Here is a 12,219-nt window from a genome sequence, read left to right as displayed (position 1 = left end):
GAGGGAATATGATACATCTGGCTTTGGTTTGTTTTTATTTTTGAGTTACTTTGGTTATTCAGGGCTTTTATTGTTTCTTCAAGACATTTTTTTGTTCTATTTTTGTAAAAAATGCCATTGGGATTTTGATAGTGATTGCATTAAATCTGTATATTGCTTTAGGTAATATGGCCATTTTAACAATGTTAATTCTTTCAGTCCATGAACATGGAGCATCTTTTAATTTCTTCAATTTCTTTCTTTTTTTTTAAGATTTTATCTATTTATTTTTAGAGAGGGGAAGGGAGGGAGAGATGGAGAGAAACATCAATATGTGGTTGCCTCTAGCATGCCCCCTACCAGCGACCTGGCCTGCAACACAGGCATGTGCCCTGGACAGGGAATCAAACTGGTGACCCTTTTGTTCACAGGCAAGCACTCAATCCACTGAACCACACCAGCCAGGCTCCATTTCTTCAATTTCTTTCAACAATGTCTTACAGTTTTCTGTATACAGGTTCTTTACCTTCTTTTTTAAGTTTATTTTGGGCATTTTATCTTTTTTTGTTGAAACTATAATTGGTTTTGTTTTCTTTATTTCTCTTTCTGATATTTCATTGTTAGTGTATAGTGCAATGGATTTTTGTATATTGATCTTGCATTCTGCAACTTTACAATATTTGCTTACAGTTTCTAATTTTTTTGTGTGGAGTCTTTAAGGTGTTCTATATAGAGAGTCACATTATGTGCAAGTGGCAAAAGTTTTCTTCATCCCCAGTTTGTATGCCTTTTATTTTTTTCTTGTCTAATTACTCTAGCTAGGACTTCTGACACTATGTTGAATAACAGTGGCAAGAGTGTGCATCCTTATCTTGTGCCTGATCTTAGAGGACAAGCTTTCAGTTCTTTTACCATTGAGTATGACATTAGCTGAGGGTTTGTCATGTATGTTCTTTATTAGGTTGAGGTACTTACCGTCTGTACTGATTTTATTGAGTGTTTTTTATCGTAAATGGATGTTGGAGCTTGTCAAATGCTTCTTCTGCATTTATTGACATAATTTTATGATTTTATCTTTTATTTTGTTAATGTGGTATATCACATTGATTGATTTGTGGATATTAAACCATCCTTGCATTCCTGAGATGTACCCAACTTGATCGTGATGTATGATCCTTTTAATGTATTGTTGTATTCAATATGCTAGTATTTTGTTTAGTTTTTTATATCTATGTCTATCAGAGATATTGGTCTGTAGTTTTCCTTTTTTTAAGGTTTTATTTATTTATTTTTTAGAGCGAGGGGAAAGGAGCAAGAAAGAAAGATAGAGAAACATCAGTGTGTGGTTGCCTCTCATGTGGCCCCCACTGGGGGCCTGGCCTGCAACCCAGGCATGTGCTCTGACTGGGAATTGAACCTGTGACTCTTTGGTTCACAGTCTGCACTCAATCCACTGAGCTACACCAGCCAGGGCTGTAATTTTCTTTGTGTGTGTTGTCTTTGTCTAGTTTTGGTATCAGGATAATATGGGTTTATAAAATAAGTTAGGAAGTATATCTTCCTCCAACTCAATTTTTTTGGAATAGGTTGAGATGAATTCGTATAAAGTCTTTGAATGTTTAGTAGAATTCACCAGTGAAACCATCTCATCCTGGACTTTTTCTTTTTTGAGTAGTGGAGAAGGGATTTCTGTTTACTCTTTTAATTTTCTTAATAGTGATTGGCCTAAGGTTTTCCAGTTCTTTATGACTCAGTCTAGGAAGGCTGCATATTTCTAAGGTGAATCTAGTAGTGCATAGACTTTCAAAGCATTTTTGCATAGTCCTTTGTGTTTCTGTGGTATCCACTGTAAATTTTCCTCATTTATTTTTTATTTTATTTATTTCTTTTCTCCTTTTCCCTTAGTGAATCAAGCCAGAGATTTGTCAGTTGTTTTTCAAAGAACCAACTGATGTTTCATTAGTATTTTCTATTATATTTTTGTTCTATTTCATTTATTTCCACTCCAATTTTTATTATTTCCTTCATCCTACTGATTTTGAACTTTGCTTGTTCTTCTTTTTCTAGTTCTTTAGGAGATAATGTTAGGTTATTTATTTGAGTTTTTCTGTTTGTTTGTTTCCTGAGGTAGGCCTATAATGCTATAAATGTCCCTCTTAGTACTGCTTTTACTGCATCCCCAAAAGTTTAGTATATCATATTTTCATTTTTATCTGTCTCTTTCTATATTTTGATCTTTTATTTCTTCTTTGACCCAATAGTTTTTCAATATCATGCAGTTTTTTTTTATTTTTATTTGTTGATTTGAGAATCATCAGTTTGTTGTTCTGCTTATTTATGTATTCATTGACTGCTTCTTGTATGTGCCCTGACCAGAGATAAAACCCACAACCTTAGCATATCAGGAAATCCCTCTAATCAACTGAGCTACCCAACCAGAGCCACTAGCATGTGGTTTAATCTCCATATACTTGTAGTCTTTCAACTCTTAAAAGTTAATTTCCAGTTTCATACTCTTGTGGTAAGAAAAATACGCATGATATGATGTCAATTTTCTTAAATGTAGTAAGACTAGTTTTTTGCCCCAACATATCTTCTATCCTTGACAATGTTTTGTGTGCACTTGAGAAAAATATATATTCTATTGTTTGGGCATGCAAAATTGTATAAATATTGAGTCCATTTTGTCTAATTTGACATTTAAAGCCAAATTTCCTTGTTGACTTTCTACTCTGAGTCACATGGAAATCTTTGTAAGAGGCAGCCAGGTGTGGACAAAAAATGGGCTCTGTAATAAAAGTGACAAGTTCAGTGATGGAAAGGAAGGTCCAGGGGAGATGTGGGGACATGTCTCCATCTCCAGATGTCACCAAGGAGTAGGGAGAGAGAGTCAAAGCTCCGACTGCTGTGCCCCACTGTGAAGGTCCCCACCCCTGCAGCTCTGGGAGAGAGAACTCCTTACAGGGACACCAACAGGTCCCTGGCACTGTAGTGCCATGCAGCAGCTGGCTGGAACCATTGCTCCAAGGACACAAAGGGTGAGGGGACTGTTAATCTGCTAGCCACCATAGCAAAATACCACACACATGGGTGACTTGAAACAACAGGCATTTGTTCTCACAGTTCTGGAGACTGAAAGCCCCAGGTCAGGTTGCACACAATGGACTCCTGGTGAGTGCCTCTTCCTGGCCTGCAGATGCCACTTTCTCCTATCCTCATAGGGCAGAGGGTTAATTTTTTTTAATAAATTTATTTTTTAAATTTTATCTTTTTAAAAATTTATTTTTAGAGAGAGGAGAAGGGAAGGAGAAAGAGAGGGAGAGAAATATCAATGTGTGGTTGCCTCTCATGTGCCCTCCACTGGGGACTTCGCCCAAAACCCAGGCATGTGCCCTGACTGGGAATTGAACCTGCAACCCTTTGGTTCACAGCCCACACTCAATCCATTGAGCTATACCAGCCAGGGTGCAAAGGGATAATTTTTGACAGTTTGAATGAAATGTGTCTTGGAGAAGATCTTTTTTGCATTGTTCTATTAGCTTTCTCTATTCTGAAGCCCATATGCTTGGGAAGTTCTAATTACTTCTTTCTCTAGGCTCTCTGTTTTCATTCCCTCTCTTCTACTTCTGGTATACCTATTATCCCTATGTTGCTCTTTCTAATATTGTCAGATAGTTCTCATAGAGTTCTTTCATTTTTTAAAAGCCTCTACTTCTCTTTTTCCTCTCTCCTGAGTCATTTATAGATTTTTATCTTCATACTCAGTAACTCTCTCTTCCATCTGGTCTGCTCTAGTTTTAATGCTCTCCAGTATATTCCTCATCTCCTTTATTGAGTTCTTCAGCTCCAGAATTTCTTTTTGGTTCTTTCTTATAGTTTCCATCTCTTTGATAAAGTTTTCCTTTTGTTCATTAATTTTATTCTTGAGCTTATTGAACTGCCTTTCTGTGTTTTCCTATAAATCATTGAGTTTCTTCATAACTGTAATCTTGAATTCTCTGTCATTTAAATCACCATCTTCCATGACTTTGAATTTAGTTCCTGGGCCTTTTTTTTTTTTCTTCTGTGCTCCCAAGTTACCTTGGTTGTTTTGGTATTTAATGGTTTGTTTCTCTGCCTGCACATTGAGGTAGTGAGCTTTTTCTTGTTTAGATACTGTTTGCTCTCAACAATTTAGCAGGCTGATAAGCAGAGTACTTTCCTTTTCCTATGGTGCTTAGGGCATCTCAGTTTTCTATACCAGGCTCTGCCAGGAGTCTGGGGCAGGGGAAAAAAGTTAGCAATCTTGCAACTCCACCCTCTTCCAGTAATGGCTGCCAGCACTGTTGTGTTATTTTAAGCTTCCTAGTCACCTCTACCTGGCTCTGCCATGATGGGGAGAAGAGAAGGGAGATGACCCCATCTTACACTTCAAGCTATAGTGTGAGGGCTGGCTTTTCTGCTACTACTCATGCTGCAGCCACAGTGGGTGCTGAACTGCATTAGTGCCCAGTGTCTGGTCCTTCCCCCTGTTCTACTTCCTCTACTTATTTTTTTAGTTATTTATTGAATTTAGAGTGAGAGAGGAAGAGAGAGGGAGAGGAGAGAGAGAGAGAGAGAAACATTGATTTGTCGTTCCACTTATTTAAGCATTCATTGTTTCTTGTATGTGCCCTGACTGGGAATCAAACCCACAACCTTGGCATATTGGGATGATACTATAACACACTGAGATACCTGGCCAGGGCTATTTATTTTTCTTAAAAAAATTTTTTTTTAGTGAACCTTGTATTTTTTTAAAGATTTTATTTATTTATATTTAGAGAGAGGGGTAGAGAAGGAGAAAGAGAGGAAGAGAAACATTAGTGTGTGGTTGCCTGTCATGTACCCCACAATGGGGACCTGGCCCACAACCCAGACATATGCCCTGACCAGGAATCTAACCAGTGACCCTTTGGTTTGCAGGCCCACACTCAATCTACTGAGCTATACCAGCCAAGGCAATTCCCTACTTATGTCAATACAACCACCTTCCGATATTCTGAATCTTTCAGATGTGTTTGTGTGTCAAGCAAGGGAAGTTTTATTGAGCTATAGTTGTGACATGTTGCAAGTTTAAGTGCAGAAATGATGGAGTCTTCTTATTTAGCCATGATGCTAATGTCAACCCAGGCCACTCCCATTTTATAACTTAGATATAAAAGTTTCTTTAAAAGATTTTATTTATTTATTTGAGGGAAAAGGGAGGGAGAAAGGAGAGGGAGAGAAACATTGGTGCAAGAGATGTCAATTGGTTGCCTCTCATAGGCCCCAAGTGGGAACCTGGCCCACAACCTGGGCGTGTGACCTGACTGGGAATTGAACCAGTGACCTTTTGTTTTGCAGGCCAGCACTCAGTCCACTGAGCCACACCAGCCAGGACAGATGTAAAAGTTTTAAAGAAGATGTGAGCAAACCAACCTAGAATTATGTTAAAAGAATAATTCATAATGACAAGTAGGGTTCATCCCAAGCATTCAAAGATGCGAAGTTAGAAAAAAAATAAGGACATTAACAACAAAGTAAAACACAGGATCATTTCAGTAGGTGCCAAAGCATATGAATCTCTCCCATGACTGCAAAAATCCTTCAAGTTCTGAATCCTTGGAGAAACAGAACTTGGCTCCTATTACAGAAGGTGAAAATATAAGATACTTGCTTTCACAACCCCTTGCAGCTGAGTCACAGGCATGTGACCAATCAGACTTTCAGCAGACTTTGAAGAAGCTAGTATCACCAAGAGGTAGCGGTGGTGCCAAACTCTCTCTCTGCAGCAGGGTGGTTGTGACAGCACTGAGTCCCTGGCTCAGCAGCTGGAGCAGTGCAAGCTTCAGTGACCTGGTCTTGCAACAGGAGCAGACTTTTGCTCACCAGACTGGTTTTGCAGCCTAGTCCTGGGCACTCTCCCGGCTACACAGTTTCAAGGCTGATTTTCTAGCCCTCACTGACAAATCTATGAAGTAGCCAATGTATTTTTAATAAATTTATTTCAGCCTAAATTAACCAGAACATTTTCTGTTGCTTATAGCTAAAAACTCTGATACCAATGCAGCAAAACCAACAGCCTCAGGGGCCTTATTCCATATTACTCCTCTGTATGCAACTTTCCACCTCACTTCCTGTTGCTTGCTGCCTTTTCTCTACACTTTTTAAAAGGTTTATTTTTTCTCATTCAAGAGAGAGGAGAAGGCAGAGAGGAAAAGAGAGGAATATCAATGTGAGAAACATTGATTGGTAGCCTCTGGCACTGCCCTGACTAGGGATCAAACCCACAACCTGGACATGTGCCCTGATTGGGAATCGAATCAGTGACCTTTTAGTGTATAGGATGATGCTCCAACAAACTGAGCACCTGGGCATTTCTCGACATTTTAAAATACTTTTTGCCGCCAGCAAATTATATAAATGTCAAGTCTAGAGATAAACTGCATCTGGCTCAAGTGTGCATCCCTTGTCCAGTCACCAGTGGTGAGCAGACAGGGCTTAGCTTATGTGGTTGCATGGTACCCTTTCTGGGGGACAGTGTGTGGAACACTTTAATCATTAGAAGGGACAGTGGGCCAATGGTGGCTGAATCCCTTAAACAGGCAACTAACCTGGTGTTAGGAAGTCCTAAAAGGCTTTCCAAAGGAAGAAATTCTAGCCTATAATTTTTCATATAAGAGTTACACAGAAGGGGATAGGGGATTAGAAGAGAGTCCATGCACAAGAAAGAGAACGGTCCAGAGTGAAGGGTGGAGTGTTGAGAGATATGGTTGTACATGTAGGCAAGGTTCAGATCACACAGGAGTCTACAGGAGTCATGTTAGGGATCTTAGACTTCCTCCCAAGAGCTATAAAGAGCGATTGATGATCCACTTTCAAACAGTGGAAGGATTTGAGCAAATCTGAAGTTCTGAAAGACAACTCCAGAAGAGAATGGGAAGAAGGAAAGAAAAAGGCTCAGAGACCAGATGGGAGGCTGTTGCAGTGAAACAGTAGAGATGACACCATGGACAGGGAGTGATGGCAGTAGGAATAGAAAGAAGTGGTTCTGAGAGAGATTAGGAAGTAAAATTAATGGAACCTGGTGATACGTTGGAGGTGGGGATGAGGGAGTGGAAGAGTTAAGAATGACTATCAGGGATTTTGTTGGTATTGATTGACCAGTGATTTCCTTTTTTTGTTTGTTTTTATTTTTTTCTTTCTTCTCATTTTTGTTTGTTTTTTTTCACTGCCTTTTTTCTTTTCTTTCATTTACTTTTTTGTATCTACCTTAGATGAATGATTATCTTTTTTTTTTTTACTTTTTATTTATTGATTTGAGAAACATCAGCTGGTTGTTCCACTCATTGATACATTCCCTGGCTGCTTCTTGTATGTGCACTGACCAGAGATTGAACCCTCAACCTTCACATATTGGAACAACACTCTAACCAACTGAGTTACCCAGCCAGAGCCAGACAAGTGATTTTCAACCAGTGTACTATGGTATACTGGTGTGCTACAAGAATTTTTAAAACATACGATACCTAATTGTTTAGTCACTGGCACTGCCCTCTTTTCTCTTAGACTGTCAAATTTAAGAAATGACAACAGGCAATACCACAACAGTGCTCCTGTGTGAATGCCCTGTCTCAATCCATAAATATATAGGTCATATAATAGAGCTGCATCTTATTGGCCACATTGAATAATAAGTTTGCCTCTGACTGGTTAATTCTTGGTACCAGAAATTCTTATATAAAAGTATAGGCACCTGATTTTTAAAAAAAGTTGCTTTGGGCCCTGGCTGGTGTGGCTCAGTGGACTGCACCAGCTTCAAACTGAGATGTCACCAGTCTGGTTCCAAGTCAGGGCACATGCCTGTGCTGCAGGACAGGTCCCTGTTGGGGGCTTACAAGAAGCAGTGGATCAATGTTTCTCTCACGTACATCAATGTTTCTCTCCCTCTCTTTCTCCCTCCACTCCCCTCTCTTTAAAAAATAAATGAAATCTAAAAAAAAATAATAAATATATGAAATCTAAAAAAAGGTCACTTTGGAACAAAAAGGGTAGGTAGGTAATTCCTATTTTTTATAAATCAATTGAAATTGTACCTAATTTTTTGTCAGATCGCCAAAAAAATATTTTCCAGTGCACTGCAGAACTTTAGTGATTAGTTTGTGTGCCATGAGATGGAAAAGGTTGAAAACTGCTTGGCTAGACAAATGAATGGATGACGGTACATTCACCAGGCTGGGCAACACAGGAGGATAAGCTACTTGGATGATGAGCTCAGTTTTGAATATACTGTTTTAGTGTCTTTGGAACACCCAAGAAATCCAAAAGGCAGTGGGACCTATGTGTTTGGGTCTCAGGAGATGGATCTGGGCTAGAGATAAAGTTTTGAGTCACCGGAGTACAGGTGGTAGGTGAGTGCAAGGGGATGGATGAGAATGACCTCCGTGTTTATGTTGCATAAGGAAAGAAGAGGGCAGGTTAACAAAGAACCCAAGTCTGGGAGCAGGTTAACTTTCATAAAGGGCAGAGGAAGAGGAATCCACAGAGGAGAATTCGAATGGCCAGCCAGAAAGTTAAGAGGAAAACCAGGAAAATTAGTGTTGTAAGTCCCAAAGTTGGTGTGGCCATGAATATGCAGGCTGCAGAAATCAAGTAAGATCATAATGGAGAAGTGTCCAGTGGACACAGTGGGATGGGGGGCACTGGCAACCTTGGTGAGAACTGAACCAATAGAGGGGTGCGGTGGGACAAGAAGCCAGCCCAGAGTCGGGTGAGAAGGCAGAGGGAGGTAAGGGTTAAAATTAGGCAACTCTAAGAATGTAGCTATAAAGGGGAAGTGAGAGTGGCAGCTGGAGAGGTTTCTAAAAGCTGGAAGAGGGTAGTGGTTGGAGTTCTCCCCAGTGGGAGAGAGTAGAGCCAAAAGGAGGGCTTGGGGGAAAGTTGTGGAAGGGGGTGATAAGGGCCTGTGTCGGGAAGGAGACTGTTCACTGGGTCACATGAGCCCCTATCAGGCTGGCATTTCCTCTCCATCCTCTTCCTGCCCCTGACCAGCCCTCTCTGGAGCTGGAAGAAGGACCGAGTCACACCCTGGAAGAAGCTCTGTGCCTTCGGAGGTTTTTCTGCCTGCCTGTAAGCTGGGGTTGCGGATGGGAGAGGAAGGGGTCTGAGGGAGGGATGAGGGCCGAGGACCTGGAGCTAGCAGTTTAGGCTTTGAGGGGCAAGGGTGGGAGAGGGGAGTGGAGAGGATGGGAGGTATGGAAGTCAAACTTCTGGAAAGGATCCTAGAGGTTTCAGTGAGGGCTAGGGCCTGGGGGAGTAATGCGGGGAGCCAGTGGGGTGCCCACTCAAAGTCCCCTTGCCCACAGGTCCCCATGACTCTCTTCCTCTTGCTGCTCCTGCTGCCAAGCCCCTCACGCCCCCAAACCCCTTGTGAGACTTCCAAAGTGGCCAACCTGTTGGAAGTGAACTGTGATAATCTGGGGCTGAAGGCACTGCCTCCAGGTTTGCCAGCAGACACGGCCATCCTCCACCTGGGCAAGAACTCCTTGAGCACCTTCTCCATGGTGCCCCTGGTGCCTCTGACTCGCCTTACTCAGCTGCACATGGAGAACAGCCAGCTGACCAGCCTGCAGGCTGACGGGGTGCTGCCACTGCTGGAGATCCTGGAAATACCCCACAATAAGTTGACAAGCCTGCCCTTGCTAGGAGAGGCATTGCCAGCACTCACTACCCTGGATGTCTCCCACAACAAGCTGAGCTCATTGTCTCCTGGTGCCCTGAGTGGCCTGAGCCAACTCCATGAGCTCCGCCTGCGTGGCAATAAGCTGAAGATTCTGCCCCCCGGGCTCCTGGCATCGACACCCCAGCTCAGGAAGCTCGATCTGGCTGACAACCAGTTGACAGAGGTTCCCCCTGGGCTCCTGGATGGGTTGCAGGAGCTTGACACCCTCTTCCTCCAAGGGAACTGGCTGCGCACCATACCAGAGGGCTTCTTTAGGGATCTCCTCCTGCCTTTTGCTTTTCTCCATAACAACCCCTGGTACTGCGACTGTAGCATCCTTTATTTCCATCTCTGGCTGACAGACAATGAAAACAATGTCTACACATGGATGGAAGGTGTGGATGTCAAGGCCATGACCCCCAATGTGAAGAGTGTGCGATGTATCAATGAGGCCAAGACACCCATCATTGAGTACTCAAAAAAGGACTGCCCCCCTCTGATTGGTGGGGGTTACACCAACGACTATGATGATAGCTCTGAAGTCGGGAGTAATATGGTGCCTACAAGGGCTGTCGTCACCAACACCAAAGCCGAAACAACCCACTGGGGCCTGCTCTACTCAGAATCTGCTGCTTCTCTACACAGTCAAATGCCCTACTTGCCTCCAACCCAAGAATCCACTAAGAAACAGACCACATTCCCAACCACCAGAGAACCCATCACATTCTCCAAAACTCCAAAACCCACTACTGAGCCTACCACAACCCCAACCACCCCTACTCCTACCACCCCAGAACCCACCACAACCTCACCCACCCCAGAACTCACAACCCCACCCACCACAACCCCACCCACCCCAGAACCCACAACCCCGACCACCCCAGAACCTACAACCCCACCCACCACAACCCCACCCACCCCAGAACCCACAACCCCACCCACCACAACCCCGACCCCAGAACCTACAACCCCACTCACAACCCTGACCATCCCAGAACCTACAACCCCACTCACCACAACCTCGACCACCCCAGAACCTACAACCCCACCCACAACCTTGACCACCCCAGAACCTACAGCCCCACCCACCACAACCCCGACCATCCCTGAACCCACCACAACCCCAACCACCCCCAAACCCACCATAATCCAGACCATCTCAGAACCAACGATACTTTCAACCACCACAGAATCCACCTCACTCCCTATGTTAGAATCCACAATCATCCTTAAATTTGGTGACCTCGCAAAGGTCCGTGGGGTGGCTCAAGGGAATGTGGACAGCTCCAGAAACGACCCTTTTCTCAACCCTGACTTTTGCTGTCTCTTCCCCCTGGGCTTCTACATCTTGGGTCTCCTCTGGCTCCTGTTTGCCTCTGTTGTTCTCATCCTGCTGCTGACCTGGGTCTGGCACATGAAACCACAGGCCCTGGCCACAGCCAAGCACACCACACACGTGGAACTGCAGAAGGGAAGGCAAGTGGCCGTGCCCCGGGCCTGGCTGCTTTTCCTTCAAGGGACACTCCCAACTTTCCGCTCCAGCATCTTTCTGTGGGTCCGGCCTAATGGCCGCGTGGGACCTCTGGTGGCAGGACGGCGGCCCTCAGCCCTGAGTCTGGGTCGCGGTCAGGACCTGCTGGGTACAGTGAGCGTTAGGTACTCGGGCCACAGCCTCTGAGGGTGAGTGATCTGGGGACTTTAGAGGTTTCTTATTAGGATATAGCTGGGGCAGGGTGGGAGTAAAAAGCACAGGGTTGGGGGAAGTCTTAATCAGTTTTCCTTTCTCAGAAGTCTTCTCTTCACACCACAGAAACACCTCAGACCCAGCAAACCAGGAGGGGTAGTGAGATGAGTTGGCTAGGTCATTGAAAAGTTCCCAATGCTCCATCTGATGAGGATGGAGGTGTTTTGCAGACTACTAGATTATTACTTTTGGGAAGTTTTAGGAAAAAGCAAATAAAAAACACCATAAAGCATGGCCTCTATGATTATCTGTGTATTAAAAAATCTGAAGGAACTTATCAAGATGTGAGCCCTGATTGTCTCTGGGTGGTATAAATATGGTTTCCCTTTCCTCTGCTTGGCATTCTCTAGGTTTCTACCATCATATTTGTATAATAAAAACTAATTCCAAGCCCTGACTGGTATGGCTTAGTGGATTGAGTGCCAGCCTTCAAACCAAAGAGTTCCCAGTTCAATTCCCAGTCAGGTCACATGCCTGGGTTGCAGGACAGGTCTCCAGTAGGGGGCATGCAAGAGGCAACCACATATTGATGTTTCTCTCCCTTCCTCCCCTCCCCTCTCTAAAGATAAATAAAATCTTAAAAAATGTTTTTAAAGGAAATTCTTAACAAAATAATTTTAAAAAGAATTAGGTTCTTTTGGAGAAGGAAGAGTGGCTGGGACACCTGTCCCTAGTATTCCAAAGGCCCCAACTACCCCCCCTCTAGTTGCACTACTCACCCAAAAAAGCTCTAGTCTTAGCTTGCACTTCCCCTGCATGGGGTGCCTACCTCTCT

The 12,219-nt window shown here is 43.4% G+C and overlaps 1 protein-coding gene across 1 annotated transcript; it reads left to right on the top strand.

Moving 5' to 3' along the window:
- Nucleotides 1-6,365: 6,365 nt before the first annotated feature.
- Nucleotides 6,366-11,898, top strand: GP1BA (glycoprotein Ib platelet subunit alpha). The gene is made up of 2 exons (XM_045824674.1): nucleotides 6,366-9,108; nucleotides 9,345-11,898. Exon 2 carries the CDS (start codon nucleotides 9,351-9,353, stop codon nucleotides 11,376-11,378), a length of 2,028 nt encoding a protein of 675 aa, XP_045680630.1. The 5' UTR covers nucleotides 6,366-9,108; nucleotides 9,345-9,350; the 3' UTR covers nucleotides 11,379-11,898.
- Nucleotides 11,899-12,219: the final 321 nt, after the last annotated feature.

Source organism: Phyllostomus hastatus, unplaced genomic scaffold (genome assembly GCF_019186645.2).
Source record: "Phyllostomus hastatus isolate PE091 unplaced genomic scaffold, TTU_PhHast_1.1 phas_scaffold_55, whole genome shotgun sequence".
Classification (NCBI taxonomy): domain Eukaryota; kingdom Metazoa; phylum Chordata; class Mammalia; order Chiroptera; family Phyllostomidae; genus Phyllostomus; species Phyllostomus hastatus.
The sequence above is the reverse complement of the archived record's forward strand: the minus strand, read 5'-3'. Positions and strand labels throughout refer to the sequence as shown.

Bases quoted from the DNA above. Each gene is read 5' to 3' on its own strand.
- GP1BA (XM_045824674.1), top strand. From the start codon at position 9,351: ATGACTCTCTTCCTCTTGCTGCTCCTGCTGCCAAGCCCCTCACGCCCC.